This window comes from Barbus barbus, assembly GCF_936440315.1.
Source record: "Barbus barbus genome assembly, chromosome: 24".
Taxonomy (NCBI): domain Eukaryota; kingdom Metazoa; phylum Chordata; class Actinopteri; order Cypriniformes; family Cyprinidae; genus Barbus; species Barbus barbus.
In genome coordinates, this window is record NC_136752.1 from 7,489,283 (window position 1) to 7,515,072 (window position 25,790).

Sequence of the window (25,790 nt, forward strand, 5' to 3'; positions counted from 1 at the left end):
TCTGTTCATCATAAATCTTTATTTCTAATATAATAAACACCTTTTAGGGGGAAATAAATAAATCCAGTTGTGAAGCTTGATAATTTAGTTTATATTACTACTGATAAGAGCTTATTTCTATTATACACAAGTCACACTTTAAAATGTTAACCCAGGGTCAACTAGTTCTTAACCTGGGTTAGTTACTAGCTTCATAACCCAGGGTTAAAAACAGTATTAAGCCCTGCAAAAAAACTCCTCATCTGCCGTTGGTTGGTAGTGTGAAAAGCTTATTTGTGTATGGACAATTTCAAGTAATATTTTAAACGCAAGCGTTCAAAGTGCTGCGAGTGATTAAAACAGCTGATTTTGATGGTGGAAAATCAAGAATGAATTAACAGTCAGGAGCATTTGAAGGACACAAATACATTTTCAGCCTATGTACAAAAACCAAAAAAAAAAAAAAAAAAGCAACAAAAATACTATTCTATTTTTATGAAAGTGGCATCATATGGTTACAGGCATCACAGAAACAATTTACTAAATTGTCATATTCGCCCATTTGTATGTTACTCCTCAAACTCCATTCATCTTTTGGATATATTATACATTTGGTCCCACTAGCAGAGCAAAGTAAAGGTGTCTTAACACTACCTGATTTGTGCTATTTTTAATAGTTTTAATTAAAATATGAATAAGCTGCTAGCAAGTCCGTGAGAAACTCTGCAACACAGCACATATCAAATCCATTTAGATACCAACTGAGATTACAAAAGTCTATTAAACAAATCTTCCTTCATCCCACAGTCATGGCAATAAACATTCAGTAACTAGGTTCAAAGTGATAAAAATCAGTTTGTATCTAATGTAGGAAATCTAAGGATTTAACATGCATTTGGATAATCCAATATATATATAAAAAGTATAACTTACATATCGGGTCAGTACTGAATTCAATAAACAAATGAATCTGTACTGTCATTAGTAAAGGAAGAAAAGTACATCTACCCATAAACCTTAAATAACTCAAAAGACAATAAATAAACACTATAACAAATATTCTGGCAAAAGCCATATTCAACATGAATTAAAGCGTTTTAATATCAGACAATACATAAAATTAATCATATTGCCAAGCCCTGTGCTGAGTGGATCATTAATAAGAAAAAGGGGGAGAAAAAGTACCACTTATTACAACCCAAAACTAATTAAAATTATATTTTGGCCAGATTATTGAATAACTAATATATATTTAACAAAAGGAGGATGCATTGTTGGCACGTGTTTAAATATAATTTAGCTTCATATGGCAAAAGCAGATTTAGTTCATTTATTTATTCTGTGAAATTGGTAACGTTTTACAATAAGGCTGTGTATGTTAACATTAGTTAACACAATTAACGGAGCAATTTGTTAATGTTTATGGCTACATATACTGTATAAATAAATATTAAAAGTTATCACTAATTAGCACTGCAAACAAAGAATGAACAAATTACTGATGTTGTTCATTGAAATTGTAAATGAAATTGTTCAGTTTGTTGATGATTCCTCGTGCATTAATAATGCTACAGTACAGAACCTTACTGTAAAGTATTACCGTGAAATTCAATGTACACCACTAAGGGGTAAACAGCACGTGTGTCAAAGTGTGCATTTTTTTTTTTTTAATAATTTAGTTTTAGTGCATGTTGAACCAGTGTTCATATCAAACGAATCAAATCTGTTGCATTACTGTGCTCATGTACGTGTGCGCACTTATGTGCTTTTGTACGCAGGATGTGCCTCTTGCATTGACCACTCAGACGTAGGGACAGAAAAAAAATGGACAAGGGCTTTGAGACTCCTTTCCTCCCTCCCTCCCAAAGTTTCCTGGTCCAGATATTTTATAAGGCCTCAAACTCATCAATCCTCTGTTTAGTGTTGCCCTGGCGGATCTGCCGGAGAGTTTTGTATTTGTCTCGGCCGGCGCGCATGTTCTCTGTGTGCAACAGGTCGTTCTGAGTCTTCTTGGTGTCGTCACGAGCCTGGGACAACTCTGAGGTCAGAGCCTGTAAAGAAGATAATGTCAGCGATTTAGTGATCTGTGACTGAAGAGAGCAATAAGAGCTGAATCCATGTGATTTTGCATAAAAGGACTTAAAGTCCTAACCCTACATCCTCACATAGGATACATTTGGATTAACAACCTAGAACAACATTGCTGTTCAAGGCCTATCCCAATGTAAGCCCCTAAACTAACAAAGTACAGTATGTTATTTCAGGAACATGACCTACTTGGCAAAATCACATCAACCATTCCTAACCCTAACTGTTAACTAACCCTGGAGGCAGAGGGAAGCTCCAGCCCAAGCCTAGAGCCTAATCCTATTTCCAAAATCTGTTTAGTTGATAAGAGTATTGCCGAGGACCAACAAAGATCATCTAATCATACGAGACAACCTGATGAACCAAAGTAGGACATGTTTCATGTTTATAGGCCTCCCTGGTGCTAGACACCTAACTATTCCTATCAACCAAGAATAGCTCTAGGGTCTAACCAACCCTATTTTAACCTCAACATTCTCCTTAAAAGAAAGGCAAATTGCTAGATGTTTTTTTTTGGGGGGGGCAGGGGTTAATCATTCCTAGACACAGAGAGCTATATTAGCCACTTTCTGACACACAGTAGCTCCAGTACTCCCCGAGAAGGCCTGAAGTGGGCCCGAAAAGACTTTGTTCACTTGCATTTACACCTACAATGGGTGCAAATACAAGAGACTACAGTTGACTACATGAAGGCACTATAGAACTGGGATGTCAAACTCACTGTCCCGCAGAGTTTAGCTCCAACCCTAATTAAACATCCAAACAGCTGATCAAGGTCTTCAGGATTGCTAGAAACTTCCAGGCAAGTATTTTGAATCTGTCGCACAATTTGACATGCAGTGATCTTATAGGATTGCTAAAATTGTGCGGTGTGTTTCGGGCTTTAGGCTCCGATCCTGGAGCCTAGGAAAGTTGCTCCATCCAGTTGCTCCTGCAATGTTGTACTTACCAACAGCTGTTTCTGAACTCGTTCATTCTTCTCGGCCTCAGTGATTCGCTGTTCTTCGTAGCGGTGGTCATTGATCCCTCCTGTCTGCAGGTCTGCACTGTAGCTACTGTTGCTCTCCCCATCTTCATACTCATTCTCATCAGGTTCATATGCAGGTGGTGGTGGAGGGAGAGGTGGCGCAGTCATCACCATGTGAAGCTCTTCACGGGTCTTCACCAGGTCATCTTGGGCCTCTTGTGCCTGGAAGAACACAATCCAACATCACAAATATCAGATTACCAATCCAATTCTTGAAGAATTTAAGAGTGCACTACGGCTATTGATATACAGACAGCTTTTGGACAAATTTGCAAGAATGCAAACCCATCAGGGGTGAAAAAGGTGACAAAGATCTTGAGGTGACAGGGTTTATGTCTTAACGGTCTTACTCTGTGCTGCCATGTCATGGCTTCCTCCTCCTTGCGTTTTTTGGCTTCCTCCAGGAGTGCAATACGAGCAGTATGTTCTGCCAGCTCAGCAGCCTGAAAGAGATAAATGGGGATGATTGTTAAATGGGGAAAAAATTATAAAGACAAAGTAATTTTTCAAAGAAAGAGTGTTGGGTTCTCACCAGCTGTTCTTGACCCTTCAGCTGATTCTGGGCTTGACGGGCCAGTTCCTCCTTTGCAAGCAGTGCTGCCTGCCTCTCTGCCTCCAATCTGGCTGCCTCCTCTTCTGCCAGTCTCCGTTCACTCTCCAGCTGCATAGCCCTCTGCGTTTGCTCCTGCAGGTCTGAAAACACGCATCCAGATTTAATTTAAAGTGCAAACATCAGTACATCTTAAGTATGGGTCTGGGCCTCACTGTGGATGGTGATGCTCTAACAGTTACAGATCTGGGATATTAAAAGGGTCATGAACTAAGTAACCAAAATTCCCTTGATCATTTGACATAAGAGGTCACTGTACTATAAAAAGTTTCAGAACTCAAAACTTTCATGAGCCAATGGCAGTCGAGTATCAGTGGCACGGGGAGCAGAACTCGGACATCTTTAGGTTTCAGCGCCATAGAGAAACATTGGAAGATCCCAATGAAGACAAAAACGTTCATTTCCTGGTTGTCATCCACTCATTAAGTTATGATTTTCATCTGTTCAAGGAGAACGTTAATATCATCTTGCGTTTCAGCAAGGTATCTCTGGCTAAAACTAGCTAACGTTAAAGTTAGTGAGTCCATGCTAACGTACAAACCTAAATAGCGGACTGTTCTCACATCATGTGAGACTTCGGAGGATGCCAACGCTCAGACAACATACAGAGTTACCAAATTTTGCCATAAGTTAAACTTATTAAGGTTCTGCAATATATAAATATATTGTGGAAACTTAAATTCCTGTAGAGCTGCTTTACAACGATTTGTATCGTAAAAAGCGCTATACAAATAAACTTGAATTGAATTTAAATGTACAGTCAAAAACACAAACGAAGGTCTACATTTCAGTGCCCCTCCATATTAAATTGGTTAAATGTACATTAATTTAATCGTACCCTGCGATACATAAACAGTGTTGATCCTGCATGTTGTCATCCGCAATCGTAACGACCGTAATATGAGACTTCTCCCGCTTGTGTTGTTATCTGTAAACCCTCGCTTCGAGTAACCCACCGTATTTATTTGAAAATATTTTACATATCCCTCCATGGAATATTTAATTCCACTTGAATGGTGACCCTTCTGTGTCCAAAATTGTGCAAAAATATCGTGGGACAAGGTTTTCACACTGACAGCTCTCATTGTAAGACAGTGAGCAACTACGTTTGTTTGTCAGACGGAGCAACAGTAACTAAGGTGGGCAGGGCTTACCGATGGATCAATTCGATGGGGGATTTTTAAAAATAAAAGGTGATGCTGTGCCGAATATATTGGATCTGACAGCAGTGTCGCACCATAACAGTGTGAGTAACTGTTTTTATTACATGATCACTATTGCTTTGTCTATTATTACATATCATTTGATATGTATTGAGTATTTATGCGTTTTTGATCAAAATCTCATCAGCAAACATTCACAACTTTTATCCAATCAGAGCAGTCTACAATCCGCCACGCCTCTTCAAACAGAGCATTCTGATGAGGGGGTTAAAAACAGGACAGAAAATAGCCTATTACTTCTAAATTATGGTTTTTTTTTTGTGTAAAAATCTTGATAAAATTACAAGCGGACCTCAGAAAACAGTACAAAATAATAAAGGCAGTTAATGAGCCTTTTAATCAAAAGTTTGCTGGTCTGATGCAAGATAGTTGCGACCAAGTTATGTTTTAGCACTTTTGCTTTAGCAAAGAAGTTTTAGTCCCTGTAGGCTAATTATTCTACATTGAAGGGATAGTTAACCCAAAACTGTGTATAGTCAGAGATGGCTGATGGTTTTAGCATGCATGGCCACAAGATTCAGTAATATTATTTAATCTAGTATAACAACACATAGATTACAGTTTTCACATATTGCTCATTTCTGAATGAAAAATTCCTTGTCTAATAATGTAGTCTTGTAATGAATATCAGAAAGGCAAGCTTTGTGGCAAACACAAAAGAAATATGGCATGCGGACAGCAGAAACAGAGTAACAGGTGCAGTATGACACCATCTTGTGTTTGTATTGCCAGTCAATGGTATTGTCAGCTGGAGCACAGTCATGATCAAAGTATAATGCCTCCGCTTTATAGAACGACAAGCTAAAAGGTAACAAACTCAAAAGACCAAAGTGACTGTATTTGGCTTGACGTCTCCAATTATGAGCCACATTTTCCATACGGACTCACAGCAAAACAAGTCACAATGATTGTTAGATTTTAAAAACTGTAATCCATATTGAGTTGTTTAATAAAACTAAATACTGACCGTTAAAATTACATGTCTTTTCTGAGATAAAATCATATAAACATGATGAAGCTTTACATTTTCCTCAATCAAAAAATTTTATTTGCTTATGTGAATGCAGTCAATAAATACAATGATCTTGCATTAGATATGAAAATATTTTAAACGTTTTTATGATATTTTTCCAAATAAAAACAAGCACGCTGGATCTTGGCGTCTTACCTTTTTCCGCTTTTTTGGTCTTCTGCTCAAACTGGTAGAGTCGTATCATCAGCTCCTGTTTCTCCTTCTCCACCTGCTCTCTCTCTCTCTCTATGGTCTCTCGTCTCTTCTTCTCATTCTCCAGCTGAGCTCTGCAGATAAGACACAACCAAAGAGAAGTACAGTCAGTGACGTTTGCTCAGGACGCTGCTCTATACCCACACACAAAACTCATCTCTCATACTGTCCTTCCCAAGGTGGTCATAGTTGCAAAAACAGCTTGTCATGAAACCATAAAGATTTCTGAACGTCACAAACATGAGCAGATTGACAATGTCTATTCAGTATTCAGCATCTTATCCCACTCTGATCGGCAGCAACATGAACTTTGATCAGCCAATCACAACAGAGATCATATATATAAAAAACTGTTTAAATGCCAGCCATTTGGAAGGTAATTTGCAGCAACAAGTAACTGGAGTTGACTAAAGGCAAAAAACAAAAACAAACAAAAGCAAAAACCCTAAGACAAAATAAAAAAATATTACAAAAATTAACTAAATTCTTACTAGGCTTTGCCAAGCCAAAGTTTCTGAGAAATAAGATGCTAAGTGTAGAATATGGTCAAACAAACAAAACAATAGAACAGAACAGGAATTTTAAAAAAAAACAAAAAGTCTAGTTATGAAATAAGATGCTACACAAGTCCAGAATATGGTCTCTTTTATATACTGCAGCATCTGCTGATGAGACAGCATCACTCCTCACATCACCATGGAGATTCATCCTCACCTCTCCATCTGTTTGTGTTGTTTCTCCTCTCGAGCCTGTGCTTTCATCTGCTGCACCTCGATGGTGTCCGGCTTCCTGCGGCGCATGTAAAGCTCATGGTTCCCCATGCACAGCTGTAGGATACGTTTATTAATGCGCAACCGCGGGGAGTAGAACACAAAATCCTGCAGGGTTAAGGAGGAAGATGTAAAGGCAGGGGTTATACATCATTCAATTTATGGATCGTTGATCAGATTGATAACTGTGTATTTATATAATAAAGTCCTGCAATAATGTAAAACCTACAGAAAGCTGTTGTTGTGAGCAGCCGGCTCTGACGCTCAGAGATAACGCTCAATGAAGGCCAGCTTGTCAGAGGAGACTGACTGCTGGTGTTTATCAGTCAAAACAGCCCTGCTACAACTAATGACTCTCTACTGTGATTTAGTGTTTGTCAAAACAAAGCTGAAGCCATCCCTAGAAAGCATCTCACCATCATTTCAAGTCTTTTTGAGTGTCAAGTCAAGTCACCTTTATTTATATAGCACTGTTAACAATACAGATTGTGTCAAAGCACTTAACCGTATCAAATTGGAGGATAGAGTGTCAGTAATGTATAATAAGATTAAACACTCAATTTTCAGTTAAAGGCATTTCATTATTGAATTCAGAGATGTCTTTGTCTAGTTCAGTTTAGTTTAAATAGTTTAAATAGCCCCAACTGAGCAAGCCAGAGGCGACAGCGGCAAGGAACCAAATCTTCCTCTGTGACAGAATGGAGAACAAAACCTTTGGAGAAACCAGGCTCAGTCGTGGGGCCAGTTCTCCTCTGTGTCACATTGCAGTGTCGTTCCAGCATTATTTATACACTCTAATAGTATTTATAACACTGCTGTGCTAAAACATCTTCATCTGATTTGTTGTTCCCAGTCAAAAATGACCGGCCTTTTAAAAATGATATCCAAATATTGATTTATTGAACCAAACCTTTCTGTCAATTTGTTTTCTTTTAGTTAGCACAGGTTTTGTGATAGGCCTCATTGAGCTGAACTTCTGAATCTCAGTTTGAGTGGGGAAAATAAATAAATAAATCATTTTATATATATATATATATATATATAATGTACAGTGCCGTGAAAAGGTTTTTGCCCCTTTCCTGTTTTTTTTTTTTTTGCATATTTAAAAGATTCAGATCAGACAAATTTTAATATTACACAAAGATAACCAGATTAAATACAAAATGCAGTTTTGAAATAATGATTTCATTTATTAAGGGAAAAAAGCTGTCCAGGTGTGCATTGCATTATCTTTGTGTAATATTACACAAATATATAGTGTAATTGTGTAATATTACACATATATATATATATATTAAGTCGCTTTGGGTAAAAGCATCTGCTAAATGAATAAATGTAAATATAAGAATACTGTCATTAGTATTCTTATAGTATTAGTATTCATTAGAATTCTCAAGTTTTTAAAGAGCACCTTGTACTTCAATCTTTTGTACAAAGTTTATGTGCTCAGTGTCCCAAATTTACCAACAAATGATGCAGCCAATGAAATGTTTTTACATTAATTTTTCATCATAACATTTTTAATCCTAAAACTCTAGATTATGTATCCTAAATATAATCCTAGATGTTCTAGCATTAGTGTGACGTAGAATGATTGTATATTACAGTGGAATAAAACAAGTTTTATTCTCGTCAAGGCAGTTTTTCAGTTTCAGGTGGGACTGTGAGGTATGAAGGCGGCTCGTGTCACAATCATAGTTTCACTTACTTGAGCTTTTTTATCTATAGGCTTGATGACAAACTTCTTATCGTTGAAGGAAATGTTTCTTATTTCGCTCCAGGGGAATCCAATTTTCGGAGTGAGTCTGTAAAGACAATGATGAAATCATGAGAGGTGATCTATATTCATACCGAACATACAGTCACACAAAACAAACACTGTAGGGTGGATGAAACATGAAATCCCTATTTTAAAAATGTGGACGACAACGATCAGATCTCTGAATGCTGATCGAGCAAATATCTAAATGTTAGCGCTGAGAGGAGTTTGTAATGCAGTGAGAATGTTGCAGCACAGGCATGACGGTCCTACGCTGAGATACTCGAGGAATGTGAAGACAAGGACGGGCCTGTGATTAACGTGAGCGGGTGACATCAGCGCAGTGAGGAGTGTGCCGTGCGATCTCTTTGTGGAGCTCATGGGAGTGGCGTTACAACTACACCTTCTAACGTGCATGGCTCAATGCATAGCTAAGAGAACACAAAGCTACCGCGGCCCACCTCGCATGACACACCACAAACGTTCCCTAAAACCAATGACATAAATGGTTAAAATAAGTAATGATGGTAATAAAAATGGTATGTAACATCCTACACTTGTAACTCATTCAATTGTTCTTTTTTTAAATTAAATAATAATAAAAAAAAAAGAAATTAATAATGGTAACCATATTTTAACAGTAACACTTTACAATAAGTTAACATTTAGCTGGCCGCACACTAGACGATTTTAAGCCGATTTGCACCCCCGAACAATCGGGGGGCGTGGCCTGATTCGAGGCTTGTCGCAAACGATTTTTTTGGTCCAAAAAACCTCTATTGTGTGGTATCATTACGATTATTTAACTGCTCCCGATTGAGACGGAGCGTCCCCGAACTCAAACCATAAATATCAAACAGGCCTCTTGACGTGATACCTGCGACAGCCAATGAGAGCGAGCAAGAGCCACTTACCGGATGTTCGTTGAATATGCAACGAAAGCAGAATACAGCTGACAATGCCAATTGTTCTCCATTTGTTTTTCTTCTCTAGTCACGTTTGATCTCGCGAGTCTGTGAGATCTTGTGTCGCTGTGAATTTGTTCCTACAATCGACAAGTGTGTGGTCTCGCGGTCTGGTCGAATCGTCGTGTGTGCGTTCAGAGGATAAGGCTAAAACTCGGTTCAACTGTCTTCATGTCTGTGGTCTCCCATGGTTTTAAAATCGTTTAAGATTTGAAAATTGTCTAGTGTTTGCACAATACTGTAAAAAGTTGGGCAAACTTAAAACTTTAAGGCAACCAGCTTCAGCAGATTTTGGAGTTCTCTCAACTTCTTGTTTTAAGTTTATTCAGCAAAAAATTTAGAAATTTCCTAAACTCAAAAATCTGCTGAAGCTGGGTGCTTTAAACTTCTTTTTTTTTTTACAGTGCAGCTTTAGTTACTGCCTTAACTAACAATGAGTACATTTGTTACAGTATTTATTCATCTTTGTTAACATCAATTCATTGTTAACTAATTGCCATTAAATAATGTCCACAGATACAACTTGTGATTTGACTAATGTATTAGTAAATTGAATGTTGAAACATTAACTAAGACTAATAAATGCTTTAGAAGTATTTTTCATTGTCAGTTTAACTAATGCAGTTAACTAATGTGATCTTATTGTAAAGTTATACCATTTAAACAATTGTAGTTTAATGTATAACCACTACTACTATTAATAATAGTAAATGAAAATCCTTTTCTATTGAGATTCCATGTTTTATTGTTTTATATTTGCACCCATGGCATTTTGGTGGATTTATGGTACATTTTATGGTAGGGTATGGCGGTACAGCAAAAGAAGATTTTATTAATCAAAAGGCTATGCGATTTAGTATGATGGTTTTTATCTGTGTTTGGTATCGCTAATGTGGTCAAAGACAATCATGGTTGATAATAAAGATGTATTGTATTATATTGCATTGTATAGAATACAACACGACTCTTGACTGTTTCATTCTTCCTATCATATATTTTAAATAATTTATATTATGTTTAAGAGGCCATAGTTTGTGTCCTCGTAGTGCTATGATTGTACATTTGGTCTATAAAATGTCTCTTGCTAGGCTTTGATTGGCTCTTGTGGGAATAAAGCTCCAGAAAGATTGTTGTGTCGCTTGGTCTAGGTGGAATAGAGCTGCTAAAAAGTGCTTGCTTAGTTTTTCCTCATGGACAGAAGGCATACAATATTTAATAGATTGAGGAAAAAGCTAAATTGTATTCAAATAAAAATAAATGTTCTATTATTAAACAATTACAGGTTTATTTTGAGGTGTCCTTGTTATACTGCAATTACAGAAATAAGTACTGAGTAATAGTAATTAACAACATGCACTTACTACAGGATTAGGTCTGGTTTACGGGTAGTTGTAATTATGCATAATTTACTGTTATTACTATATAAAGTACATGTAAAATGTGCAACAAGGACACTGCAAAATAAAGTGTCACCCAATTATTTAATAATAATAACAACAATAATAATAATACTGATATTTAGTATTTACAAGTATTTACTGTTCTAACATTGGTTTGATGGGGATAATGAAAAAAGTAAACAACACCCTGTACTTGTATCACTTCTCATAGCGTTAGGGTTAAACTATGACTACACGCTTTTGGAGACTGGCATGTTGTCAGTTAAGACAGTTCATCTGAAACAAATGTGAAGGATATGGGCCACTCAGCAGATACCTTGAAGCTGAAAGAGCACAGATAATGCAACAACACAAACAAAGATCCAATGAATGTGAACTATTTCACGGGTTGTTGTGCAACATGGTTTTCTTATCTTCACATGTGTGTGCTTGCAAAGCCTTCTCTCAATCACATACACAATCCTTGCCCAACGTTTTCAAGGACTGCATAGCTTGAAAAACCAGTCTTTGTTGCTATGGTTAAATAGAGGGCATTGTGGGGAAAAAGTCATTAGTCGCCACTGCACTTACACACACACACACACACACACACACAGATCTCTGTTTGTGGAAAGACGAGCACAGTTCTATGAGCAATGTCCTCATATCAAACTAAATCACAACATGTCATTTAGAAAAAAAGAAAAATCCCCAAACAGACTCCTTAATATCTTGAATTTCAAAAATTAAGAAAGTAAATGAAGAGAAGGTGATGGATGTACAGGCCAAAGGTTTTCCCAATTAGTTTGGCTTTGCACAAAATTACCATGGTATTATCATACAGTACATATTAGTATTACCATCTCATACCATTATTTTACCATAGTACTGCCACAATGTAAAGGGAGGGAATTTAAATTGTATTTAAAAGAAGAGAAAAACATGTTGGAGTTGAAATAGCACTTGAGATGTGAATAATGTCAAATGAATGTAGGGAAAGGCTGAACTCACTTGTCTTCTTTCTCATAGATATTTAGGCCCAGGGCATCCACACCCAGCCTCAGCTCTGTTCCCTTCTTGTTCTTGATGTCAAAATAGTTCACCCCATACATTTCCAGATCCTGAGCAATCTTCAGGTACTCAAGCATTGCGTCCTCTCTAAGAACAGAGAATAAAACAGAATGATCACTTTCAGTTTCTAACAGGCTGGTGGATGATGTGACCAAAATCTTTTAGCACAGTATACATGTTATTTTATGGTAATAATAGTATAATAACAATGTAGTCATGACTCCGGTTTTACACATTATATAATATATTATATATTACAAAATCATGCGGTATAGCTTAGAATGACATAATCCAGTAAAGTGAATACTAAAGGCACTTAATTTCACATAATTTAGTGTAAACTAAAATTAAAGCTATTCAATTTTTTGAAAATTAAAATAAAATATAAATATTATATTTAACAACTTAATAAAAACTGTTGTCCATAAAACTAATTGAAATAAATTTTAGTTGAAGCACTTCAATTAAAAAAGTATAAGTTAAATAAATCAATACATACACAAATGAATAAATAATTACAATTTAAACATTAAAATTTAAAATTAAATCTGAAAAAATTAAACGCTTTCAAAATATTAACGAATACTGAAAAAGTATATAAATAATACTAAAATAATTATTTCCTTTTTATAGGAAATTTGAATAGAAATCAAAAGATAAAATTAGACATTAAACAGCTGTTATATAGACACCCGTGACTGCACTTGAGATTAATTCTATGTTAATATCGAAAGTTGAGACTTTAGCAACCATAAACAACCTACAGTTTACATTGGACTTGCCAAGTGACATTTATAATTGCATGGTGTACTGTATATGTCAAACCACCTATAGACTGATATATCAAGCAAGTCAAATATTAGGCAATCAATCAATAAATTCTGTCAGGACCACTATCGTCAAAGATGATTGACAATTAGCATATAGTTTGGATTGGCGGAATGGTTCTGTTCTGGGCAAGAACTCCCTGCGCATCCATGCAGCCTAGCATGGATGAGAGCAACGATAACCCCCCAGGGTACACAGAACAGAACCAACAAAAGTATTGCAGATTTGTTAAGAAGTTCAATCATTTTATGCACACATTTTTGAATTTGTCTGATTCAAAAGAGAATCAGAAGGCTGGATCCTGACCGACAGAGGAGGAGTTGGGGATGGAGGAGGGTAATTTGCTATTGAGCAATGCGAAAACTGCTGATAATACTGACGACCTTATATATGGATTCTTAGATGGGTGTCGTATTCCTGTAGGTAGATGGGGATCAGCTGAGAGTCAGCTGATGTGAGCTTGACTAACGTGACCTGCCAGAACTAACGCCACGCTCGATTGTGCTTGACTGACCAACTGACAGAAGTGTTAGTTTCTTATTTCTACAATCAACTGACATTTTAAAACCTACATTTAGCATTGAGGCCCATTCACACCAAGAACGATAACTATAAAGATACTACAACTTTTGAGAGAACGTCAACCTACTTGATCATTCCACGATGTTCCTCATGCCACACCTGAATCCTCTCCTCCCACTGGTCCCGTGACAACTTGTGCTGGTCTAGAACCCTGCAACCAAACAACAGGAGGAACAAAGACTCATTTCCAAAGTTTCTAAACCTTTAGCTGTTATCCAAAACCAAATTCTGATGAGCAGAATTCAGAATTCAAATCCTAAACTTCCAGGAGCACATGCCCCAGTTAAGCCAGTCCTGTGCGTCTCACCGTTGGGGCAGGAGGCGATCTGAGGTCAGGTATCCAGGCCTGTGCACTTCCTTGCTGAAATCACCAAATTTGGCCTGCACTGAATAGGAGGCCAGAAGCACCGCAGTCTCTGGAGGACAGTAGATATCGTCACTCAGAATGGCATCTTTCACTTGCATGAAGAACAGCTTTTGAGTGATATCCTGGATCAACTCATCCGTCACATCTTCTGGGAAGAACTTGGCACGGAATTTAAACTGGAGAGGGTTGTCCTTCTTCACATCCTGAGAGGAGACCTGCAAACCAACAAAAAAAGTATGTGAAGATTTCATACTGAGCTTTTGTTGACTACTCATGAATGTTTTACTACTACAAATATGTTTCAGCACATTTAGGCTACAGCAAAGTAGATATTTGTAGGAGATATACATACACACACACACACACAATCAAATGAGTATACTATTATATAAATAAATGTTTTTATTTATTCACCAGTCAGTTGTTGTCCTCTAATCTGGGGTGCATTTCTCAAAACCATCATTATTTAACAATGGTCGCAAGTTTCATTGAACTCCATTGGTAACGGATATTTAATATTTATGTAATAACTATGGCTTAATTAATTTTCAAACATTATACCAGCCAACTTTTACTCTGGGGCAAAACCACAGAGGGCCCTTACACTGTGTCTACACCGGACGCGAGCAGAGTGGCGTGACAAAATACAATAGAACCCATTATAACCAATGATGCGGTCAACGCTGGATGCGGTGCGGCACAACACGACAAATCCCTGACACTGAACTGCTGCCGCGTTCCATTTATGATGTGCTGATACAAATTTCAAATGATTTTCAACGGTGGCTTTGTCATGTCCAGTGTAGGCTAGTCTCAGCCTCAGACGTCACGCCCACAGAACGTTGGCTAAACGTCTGATGCATATGGCACACTTAGCTGGAAACACTTCAGGAGTTTCGAAGTCGTCGTCGGATTGGTTAAATTATACAGGATTTCCAGGAGACGTGCGTGTTGTGTTCTTTAACGTTCTGCCTGGAAACAAAAATGCAGTGACGCCAAACTCCCTCAGGAAAGAAGAAAGCTGTCGTGTTTACGACTGATGACGAGCGCTTGTCAGGATCAACTAAGCGCTGAATTTTCAAAAATGTGTGAAATTTTTAAAGTTCGTGGCATAGAATCTTCAAAATATGTCAGAGCGTTTTACACACCGGTCTGTTATAGTGGTGACATTTCCACGGCCCTAAACATGATGCGGAACAAAACAAAACGTGATCGGTTGCTTTACCTGTCAGTCATATGGCCTCTTGGGCGGGCCTTGGCCATTCAAACCGGCCAAAGTTCCCAGACCTTCAGCCGTCAGTCTGAAGGTCTGGCTACGCGAGACTAAGTGTAGATAGACTTTAGCTGTTGGGGAGTGGCGCGACACGACAATTGTCACGTCTGGTGTAGACACGGTGCTTCTCTTTAGTTGCCAACGTCTGGTTCATAAGAGCTTCTTATTTCAATTTTGGGAAGACGGTTGGCACATGTTGCGTTCTCTCAGCTGAGACTGAAAACATCAGACTGTGATCTGCTCATGTGTAAATGAACACAGTGCTGTGCTTCTCTCTGAAACACGCAGCACATAAATTAATTTAATTACATAACAGCTTTTGCGATTTGATATTTGCACTAAGCCAAATCTCCTTTAAGTGGATGTAAATGTGTCCTCTTCATAAACTATATCAGTTAGTAATTAAAATTAGTCCTCGTGATGATAAATTTCATAATAATTCTTAATAGTCCATTCCTGATATTCATTTTACAATTTATATTAAAGGACCAAGCAGTGTTGCTCGTGCTTGCATTTTGAAAGCTTAATCCTTATTCTAATAATTAATAAAACAACCAAACTATAAAAATCAGACTAACACAATTGGGGAAAAATGTAATTCAGTTTCACAAAAAGTAACTCATTTCCAAGGAAATCTGCTTTCCTCTGAAGTATATTGCATCAGCTGTACAAAGACAACAACGAGGAAACAAATAATTGAAATGCTAAACCTACTGATTATGTCACAGTAAATGCAGTCGTGTGTCCTAGAATGAGGGAGTAATGTATGCTTGAGAATCTAAAAGTCATCAAAAATGTCAAATACTTAAACGTATTTAAGTATTTGATATTTAAGGAAGTACTCAAGACAGAGTACTTCCTTAAAGTAGTGCACAGTAGTTAGGATAGAAAGCAAAAACTATGACTAAAGTCTATTACAACACACATTCTGTAGAGAAAATCAGAATATCATTGTGCTAAATGTACAATTACCTTTTTATCAAGTTTCAGCCATGTAAGGTACCCTTTGCTGTCCGTATGCTGTAGTCCGAAGTACCATATTTCACGTAACCCGATGGTCTTCACCACCTGTCAGGAAAAAAATGACACCTTTTAGCACACAATAAATAGATGAATGAATTATTAAGCTGTTGCTGACTGTTTTGCAACTGTTGTATACTTATAATGCTTTGAAATCCAACAGAGGACAGGGTTACATTTCCATGAAAACAAAATAAAGGCAATATTTAAAGAATATGCTAAATATATAGGATATATATTTTGGCCTTCTTCCCATCACAAAGTACTGCAAGTCATTAGCTTATACACACACATTAGTTTTTGCAGGAGTGGAGTGTGATAAGCACCAGGGGCCCTGAAGGGAAAACTTTAGATTTCAATGGGTATACATGCACGTACAAACTTTCCAGAGGCTTTGTGCAAGATGGTATATACTACTGTTTTGGCATATGTTGCAGCTCTAATGCAGTGGCCGTTACCTGCTGGTTCAACAGGAGTTTAGATCAACACCCCGAGAGCAAAATTATTGAATTTTCAACATTTGTACCGCTGTTCAAATGTTTTGGGTCAGTCATTTTATTTTATTTTGTAACGGTTAGCTAACATACTGAGCTATGGTGGTCCCGTCCTCTTTACGCGATACTATGAAAAATAAATGTATAAAATAAAACACGTCAATGTCAAACATTCAGTATGCATAACCACCTAAATAAATACACACAGAACATGCGTCATCTGTAACTTTCTGAAACACAAAAACTGCACTGCAGGAAATGTTAAGTGCAAATTTACTAATAGGTTTCATTTTCTCAGACGTCCTGTGATTTTTTTTTTTCTTCTTCCACCAACGCAAAAACAGTTTCCCGGAGTTTGACTGTGATTGGCAGCAAAGAATTACCCCCAAAGAATGTGCACGTATGTGTGTCAATGACATGACAGACAGTTAGTTTCCAAGTGTGATTCCGTTTAAAAAGCACACAACCAAACTCGCTTTTAAATTATAGACCTAGTTGTCAGTTATAAAATGAGCTTGTCACAATAGTAACCAACCAAACTGTATTTAGCACTCCAAACAGTACTGACAACAGTATTTTTCTTCTGTGTGAATGCAGCTGAAGAACACTTCAGTTAGGGGAAAAATTATAGTAGAAAATCTAAACAGAAACCATCTCATGACATAAAAACAATATTTTTCTTCAACCAGTCAGATCTTCTATTGAACTTCAATTGCCTTTTATAACCAGTCACAATCATTCCATATCCCAGGAAAAAACAAAACAAACAATCCAAAAAAGTTGGTGACAAGGACGTAACAAATGATGTAAACCAGCTCAACAGGTTCTAAGCATGTCTAAGCTCACTGGCAAAGCTATTTGAAAAAGTAGAGTAGTACCTAGAATTCATTTCAACTTTTTTCATTAAAAAACAGCAAAGATCAGCTTTAAAAATAGGTGTGCTTCAACCCAATGAGAAGAAATACAAGAGTCAACCAGACCCGGGTCACGGCACCAATTTCCAAGACTGACACTTAATTTCTAGCGATTATCGTCAATTTGATTTCGCAGATACTATTTAAACTAAACTGAGCTAGACAATGACATCTCTGAATTCAATAATGAAATGCCTTTAACTGAAAATTGAGTGTATAATCTTATTTTTATACATTACTGACACTCTATCCTCCAATTTGATACTGTTAAGTGCTTTGACACAATCTGTATTGTTAAAAGCGCTATATAAAGGTGACTCGACTTGACTTGAAGTTAGGTAACATAAGCTTTATTTAATTTAAAGAACTTGTTTTTTTGTTTTTTTATGCAACTCAGTCTGCCAGCATAGACAGTTGGACTGCCAGAGGCTTCAGTGCAAACCTCTCATCTATGCCGTGTGTCATCCACAGTTCATGACTGGCTCATAGCACTTACTCTGAAGTGGAGACTGCATCAGCTGTGGGTTCTGTTATGAATGGGAAAGCTAGAGTGTGATCATAGAGGGACGGGACTTATTCACTGTTTCCACAGTCGTGGCAGTCAATAAGCACATCAGTGTAATGGTCAGTGAGTCATATGTCAAGGGATATGCTCTTTTAAAGAAGAAAAACTCTTCCTGTGAGGTTTTTGTGGTGTTCTGGGCCTTCTATTTGCAGGGGATTATCCCATGTCACCAAGCCGGTAATTAAATTAGGTCACAGGCATCGGTGTTACTGACGGATGCCCAGTGAAGTCTGTTGTTCTGTGACATCCTTCACTGTTACTATTATTTAAAATAAATATTTATATATAAAACTATCATTTAAAATATAATTATTATTATTTTTTTTTACAATTTTTATTTACAAATTTTTGACACATTTTATATTCAAATAATCCAATATAAGTTTAGATTTAAACATTTTTTCCTCCTGCTCTGTTTTTGTGCTTAACGTACGCTTTGCACTCTTGCTTTTGCTTGAGCAACAAGTATTTGACTAAGAGAACAAATGTAAATTTCTCTTTTGTACTGTTGATTTACCTTTTAACATTTCTCTGAATAACTGTTTACAATCTTTTTCCTCTCTGCTTTAGCTAAGGGAACATGGATTTGTTTAAGATCAACGAATTGTCAGAAGAGAATGAGAAACTGTCATTGAGGGATTAAAATAATTGATTGGAGATGTCAGGTATACACTGTCTGTTACACAACCACAACTGCTAAGAAATGAGTCAAATCAGTTGTCTCTTTTTCATGGAACCCATTTAGGTAAAATGAATAGTAGATGTGAATAGAATTTGTAAACAAGCATGCATTTTTGTGCATGCATCTCATTGCACATCAGGGGTTCATGTCTCATCAACTGTGCTCTTTTGGAAAAAAAAAAATCCTGTTATTGAATCCCTTTAAGTTAAGGTTTATGTTCATATTTTAAGTTAGTTGTGTCTTTTTTGCATGTAATAATAAATACAATTTAAGAGAAATGGCAGAAAACAGCAGAGTTTAAGCTAAGACTGTTTTGCAATCATGTTCCAGTATTCATGCACATGATCCAATGCTTGTTACTTCATCTATTTCTTGTCTAGATGTTTAGTTGCAGACCTGGTCAAATAGCTGCTTGCCAGTTGTGTTGGGCTGAACGGCAAACTCCAGCTCCGCGTCCACCGTAGTAACGCGAACATTTACCTAAAGAGAGAGAGAAAAATGACATTAGCAACCACTGTTTACATTTGTGTTGTCAAATAAAAAAAACAGCTGAGAAGAAAATGGTCATCTATTAAAAGATGGTTACAACTTTAGATTTTACAGTTTTCATTTTATAGAAGCAATTTCAGAGGCAAAAGGTAATAAAAAAATTCTGCAGTGATGAGACAATCACAAGCATGCTGGCAAAAACAAAAACACACACACTGAAGACAGTAACGATCTATGTTGATAACTTTAGTCTGATTGTGTAGCAAGCTGATGACCCAGACTATCGTTCTTGAGGCAGACATGGCTTGAAAGAAACCGGGAAAACAGCAGGAGTGGCTTCACAGAACAATGTGCCTCAGCTACTATTTGTAAAGGGGAAATGCCAATCTATTCTACTGTTAATGTTTGACAGGACTAAGTCAACAAGAAAAAGTCTGAAACTGCTTTACAATCAAATTTTTACCATTTTATGGGACAACAAAAAGTCATTTTAAAGCACTTTCCCAAGAAATACGAAACAGAGGCGTTTACCCACAATGCACAAACAAACTCACAGATTCAAGAAACAAAGAATCATTTGTGAGAGCCAACTGAAAAAAAAATGCATCTAGAAGAAAGTATTAATTTTAGTTCTCATCCAGGAAAAGAAGACAGCAGTCTGAGAGGAGTTTCCAATAGACAAGAATTACCATTGTTGGGATCGTAAAAGTACAATCGTAAAACGAACATCTGATTCAATGACCCTTTCATGCGATTACCATGTGAACTGTTAGCAATGATGGCGGCTGAACAAAAATAAGTGAAGAGAATCACAGAGACACCATACTGGGTGTGAGCAATGAGTATGATGTCTGGTAATAAATAACCATTTCTAATTATGTAACTGCTCTAAAACAATTGCTCCACTATGAAATTTCATAACTATGTAAACAGAAACTCACACAAGTGTTCAGACCAAAGCAGTGCAGACAACAGATTCCACCCTTTCCAACAATACAAAAACAACGTTCATATCAAAATGACAATTCTGTCATCATTTACTCAGACTCACTTGTTTCACACTGTATGACTTTCTGTTTTCCATGGAAAGGGGGAATTTTAAAGAATGTAGGCTACTTGTCATTTTTTCCAAATATAAAAATCATACAGACAGCTTTTACTTTTGGTACTTTTACTAATAATGTTTTTTCTTTAAAAAAATTAAAACAATTAAAAAAATAACTAAAATCAATTATACTAAAATATCACTTCTTATATTATACAACAATAACAGTTTGGTTGAAATTACTGTTTTTGTGTGTAAAAGAAAAAGCCATTTAAGCCATTTCAGAGCAAATAGCATACACAAATACTGAGATGATAATACCACATCCCTGGCGATGCAATCACAGTGTGTTCACCTTCCCAAAACTTCCACAGACACCCAGTAAACCTCAGTGAAAAACAAACTCCCAACCGTCACCAGAACAGCTAAATCTACTGCTCTGGTACTTCTGGACATGTGCTATGGAAGCATTACTTCTGTTCTAACGTTGAGATATATATATATATATATATATATATATATATATATATATATATATATATATATATATACACATATATATATATACACACATACACACACACACACACACACACACACACACACACTAACCCAGCCCTACTCTTAAAATGTTATAGAGAACGACTATGAGCAGTCAGTGAATACTCAATCAACACCACAAGCATTGTTATATGGAAAGAACTTCCTGTACAAGGCTTAAAGAGGACTGCTGGGACTTTTCCTAAAAACAGCGCTGTGGTTGTAAACACACAATCACACAGAAATACATAAATAAATATACAATTACAAATAATCAACACTAATAAATAACTTGATATAGACCCTCCACTGACAATAAAAAGGAATCATAGGCCTGCTGTGTACATCTGAAATCTAGTGGTGAAGAGTTCAGCTTAAAGACTGGCATCCAACTCGCCAAAGAGGGGGAGACGGAGGGGTATCCATTTACCCAGCAAAACAAAGGGCCTCTTTCAGAAACATCCTCTCAGTGGTCCACCTCCTGCATCAGGCTGCATTTTAATAGTCTCACCATTTCTCTGCATTGCTCTCAAAAAGGCTGACCGACAAACTTTTTTGGCTGCAATCTACTGCATAGTGAAATCGAGCAGAGTCACCAAGCTCAGGTTCCGATTAGCATTATCAAACCAAATAATCTATGTTACAATACGGTTAAAATTCTGATTGACGACTAAAAACTGAAAAATATAACGTCACAGACACATGCATTCACTGTGGATCTACAGACAACATACCAAGTCAGCTACTGACCAAATCTAAATTGGAGATTTTTACAGCTCTTTAAAAAGGAAGATTCTTTGCTACATCTACTAACCATTCCTTTATTTTAAATGTCTTCTGAATTATATAGTAGCTGGGCCAAAACAACAGCCAAGAAACCATTATTCTAATTATTCAAAACCTATATTTATCGTCTGCAAATGTTGCAACCCCAGCAAAAAAAAAAAAAATGCCTCTGGCAATATTTCTGTAAAATTATATTTCGCTGCTACTTGCACATTTCACAGCACTTTCCAAGTGAAATGTCCAGCGATAAAAGCATGTCTTGTCCGAAAACTGAAAAGTGAATATGGCAATGTTTAACTTTGGTTGTGTATCGCAGCAGTTTGGAAATTAAATGTCTAGTGAGTGGCGCCAAACGGTTAATGCTCTATTGCGCAAATAATGTACGACTTATGCTGAAACCTAAAAAGCAAAACCTAAGGAAAGTGGTGACAGAAAAATGCATTTGCTAAGCAACCATGCCAGTTTAGCTTGCTTTTACAAGTTTCTGAGCTTTTTTATCAGGACTCGCACCCGAGCATATTGCAAGTGCAATGCTGTACCGGGTGAGGTAACAAGCAAGTTTACTACATAACAAAGCCATAAATATGGAGCTGGTTGTATGGTGCAAATGCCAAAATGTTTTAGTTTACAAATCTCAAACTATGGCAAAAGTGTTCTGAGGTCATATTACAGGCAAGGAACTGTGAGAATTTTTTTTTTTATTAATCAATATTCTGCCCCTGTAATCATAATTTGTGTGAAAAGGGTTAAAAAGGCGTTGGTGTTTTATGCCACTAGTGTTCATTTCAGCTGGCAACTGCAGTGAATTGTATGTAAATTGTATGCATTTTGGGGATTTTTGCAAAACATGGAGCCCATGTTGAAATGGTACGATGATGACATATACTATAAAAGTAGGAGCAAAACCTTAACGTCACTTCTGTTAACGGTTGCATGTCTTGAGTTACATGAACTTCTCTTTGCTCAGAACTGCCTTTTGCCTAAAGTTCCTATTTGGATGGTACTGTTAGTCTTTCATTGAGCTGGTTTGAGCTAAAGCCCGAGAGCACATGAGGATTGATTACAGCACAATGAGCTTTTGTGCTACATCACCAAAGGGCGTAACAGGCATTGTCTAGTTATAAATTATTCAGCAGAACAAACGATAACAAAGATTTGAGAGGAAACACCCTCAGCTGCTGAAAGTGCCGATTATAGACACACCTGAAACATGCTATGAAACAGGAGGGGAAATATTAATACTCTTAAAATATCTTCATAGGGGAATTCAGTGTATAATCTGAAAAAAATTTACTTGATTTAAAAGCATCTAAATGACTGAGAAATCTTGAAAAAAATGACTCTTGAACTCAAATCCACCACTTCCATCCAAACTGACCATGGCACAAAGAACAAGCTTCTGTATTTAGCATTTCAGCAGGCAGTGCTGAGGGCCATGGATGAATGAGAAGCTCTGAGGAAAGCACCATGATGTCATTTCCTCTCTGCTGTTCCTGACAACCCTGTTACCATCTTAAACAAACTGACAACATGCTGCACTTGCTGTTTTTTTAAGAGTGTTTATAAGCAAACACAGATAACATTCAATACTGTGTTTGTTTAAAACAAATACATTTTAACTACATAAAAGTCACACATACAACAATTTTGTTGAGGGTAAACAAGCCAAAAGCAGACGTAAACGAGACCCAAATTTAATAAACAAACATATGTGCCTCTAAGAAGTAACATAATGAGAACTGACATAATTTTGCAAACAAAACCTAATTTTCAACATTTAGAAACTATGGGTTGAAGATAAACACCCATACTGAGCCTGGTCAACACTTTAACCATAATAAAACAAAACTCGGTAAATACTTACAGGTTTAGGCATTTTGAACCCTGTTGTAGATCTCTTCCGTCAAAGAATATTGTGTAGTACTTCCACGGAGCCTCCGTCTGAAGCAGAAAGAGGAGAAACGTGTTTGAGCAGCACTACTGAGAATGACTCAAGGACAGTCTGTCTGTCATTTAAAGATCGCTGAGAATAAAATCTGACGCACTCCATGTGAATCACGATTAAAAACTGGAATTTAGGATTGTGACAGCCTCACCCCAAAGAGGTAACACCGCCTTTCAATTTAAAGTCCCCACCCCATTCTACAAATATTTGCTCCAGTCTCTGTTTCCCAAAGACCGATGGGAAGGAAGTCAAATATTTGGTTATTAAATATAACTGAATCATGCAAGATATTTCAATAAAATATAAAACTAATAAAACTCACTGTGGGTATGTAGCCTATATATATGAGACAGTTTTGGACATTTATGCTAGTTATGTTTGCATTAAAGTTTATGAGAGCAAATTGATGTCATCTTTAAGTGGGGGGCAACACTAACAATTAAAGAAAAAAGAAAAAGAATAACAACTTTAAGCTACATTTTATGCTTACACAATGACTTTTCATTCTACAAAAACTGATAAAAATACAGAAAATACGGTAAAATATTTAGGATATTTCATTTAATCGTGTAATACGTTATCTTGACGTTATTAGGCTATAAGAACCTGCCAAATTATTACAATCTTATGAACCTCTACAACAGTATTTGAGTCGGACATGACTAAATTAATAGGAAAGAGTTGTTTTCATGCGTGTTTTGATGCACTAAAAAGATCCGGTTCATGAGAGTCATTTATTCGGGAATCATTCACGGCTCGCGCTGTATTTATTGTTCACTAAAATGTATTATTTAAAAGAGAACCGGCTCATATGAAGCACTCACTTGGGAGATGTCAGCATGATTTTGTCAGGCTGTAGGTGATTCACTAACCGGCTCATAAGAGTCATTCGCCGCGTTTCGCTGGAGATTCACCTTGTGAAACACTGTTAGAGTATTTAGCTTGATTCGTTCACGAAACCGAAAGTAGCTACTAAAAATGAGCCGATTTCGATATTTCTATTAAATGGCACTGAAAACCCTTCTCAGTTCCCATGGGTAGCTAGTCACTCACTATCTAAACATAAATTTGCATAGAGCTTTTTTGTACACCTGGTAACGTTAGTCATACCTATAAAAATGGGAAGCTTGTCATTTATTTCCCTTTTTCCCTCGTGTTTGTAAAAAGCCCCATCTGTATGGTACGATACAGGCTACCCCACCGCGATAATCAGAGCAACACCTGTTGTAGAGATTTCTCTTTGAACTGGGCGGCGTCAGAACAAAGACAAACGCACGAATGATAGACGCACTAACTGTGTTGTGGTCTTTGACCCAAGCGATAATCGATCAGAGCAAATCTTACCAGAGCCGGTGAGTCAATTCAGTCTAGCTTCGGCCAAAAATTCCCCTCCCTCCCTCCGAGGAAGTGAGCGAAGAGACCGGCGGTGGGAATATGGCTCACCTTTGTGCGCTCAGCTGAAAGACAGCGGCTCCAGTTCCTGTTCCAGACGCGCTGCGGCGCGACGCCCACATTAACGCGCCCGTGGCTTCAAGCCTTTCACATCATGCAAGCTGACTGACTTGAAAAGCTTACTTGAAAAAATAAATACAAAGACAGAAAAATGTACAGCATTTAAATAAAATAGGTGCCGTTTAACAGACGTGCAAAATTCAGAAATATTATAAAGTGTTTAATAAAGTACGATAGTGTGCTAGTAAGTTGGTTATAGGTCTCACATTTGTGTCAAACTATCAATAAATAGGATTTCCCTGCATAGCCTTTTGGATTGGTTGTAATATTTTCTTCACTTTATCGAAGGCAGTTATTTCCATGCAAACTTTAATTCTAACTCTGTTAAAAATAAAATCATAATACAAATAAATAGGCCTACAAATAAATAAATAAAATGATTTATCTGTTAGTAAAGTGAAAGTCTGACAGAGGAACTGAGCAATACAGTTGAAGATATTATTGACATCATATCCTATAAAAGTTATTTTTCAGGAAATGAAATATATTGTGAAGATCACAAGTTTAATAACAAAGCACATTTCGCATTAATGTTTTCACTTCTGGCCAGGAACTGTATTATAGTGCTGTCCGAGAGCAAGTTTAAAAATCTAAACATAGGAATATGAGAAAAATAAATAATAATATGTTAGTACATTAAATAAGATGATCC

At 36.9% G+C, this 25,790-nt stretch overlaps 1 protein-coding gene and 1 pseudogene across 2 annotated transcripts in view; both read right to left on the reverse strand.

Annotated features, from left to right (window-relative positions):
- LOC306844108 (ezrin-like) lies at window positions 1-23,794 on the reverse strand. Its single transcript, XM_079376026.1, has 13 exons — window positions 23,546-23,794; window positions 19,218-19,301; window positions 16,119-16,214; window positions 13,814-14,088; window positions 13,574-13,657; window positions 12,037-12,183; window positions 8,631-8,727; window positions 6,867-7,030; window positions 6,096-6,226; window positions 3,627-3,787; window positions 3,445-3,537; window positions 3,017-3,256; window positions 1-2,030 (listed from the first exon to the last, which is right to left on the reverse strand). Exons 1-13 carry the CDS (start codon window positions 23,555-23,557, stop codon window positions 1,866-1,868), a joined length of 1,749 nt encoding a protein of 582 aa, XP_079232152.1. The 5' UTR covers window positions 23,558-23,794; the 3' UTR covers window positions 1-1,865.
- The window catches only part of LOC306844176 (radial spoke head protein 3 homolog B-like), a 6,453-nt pseudogene continuing 4,211 nt past the window's right edge, over window positions 23,549-25,790 (reverse strand). The window contains exon 6 of the transcript XR_013785981.1: window positions 23,549-23,622. The product of XR_013785981.1 is annotated as a radial spoke head protein 3 homolog B-like (transcript). The remainder of the gene's footprint in view (window positions 23,623-25,790) is intronic.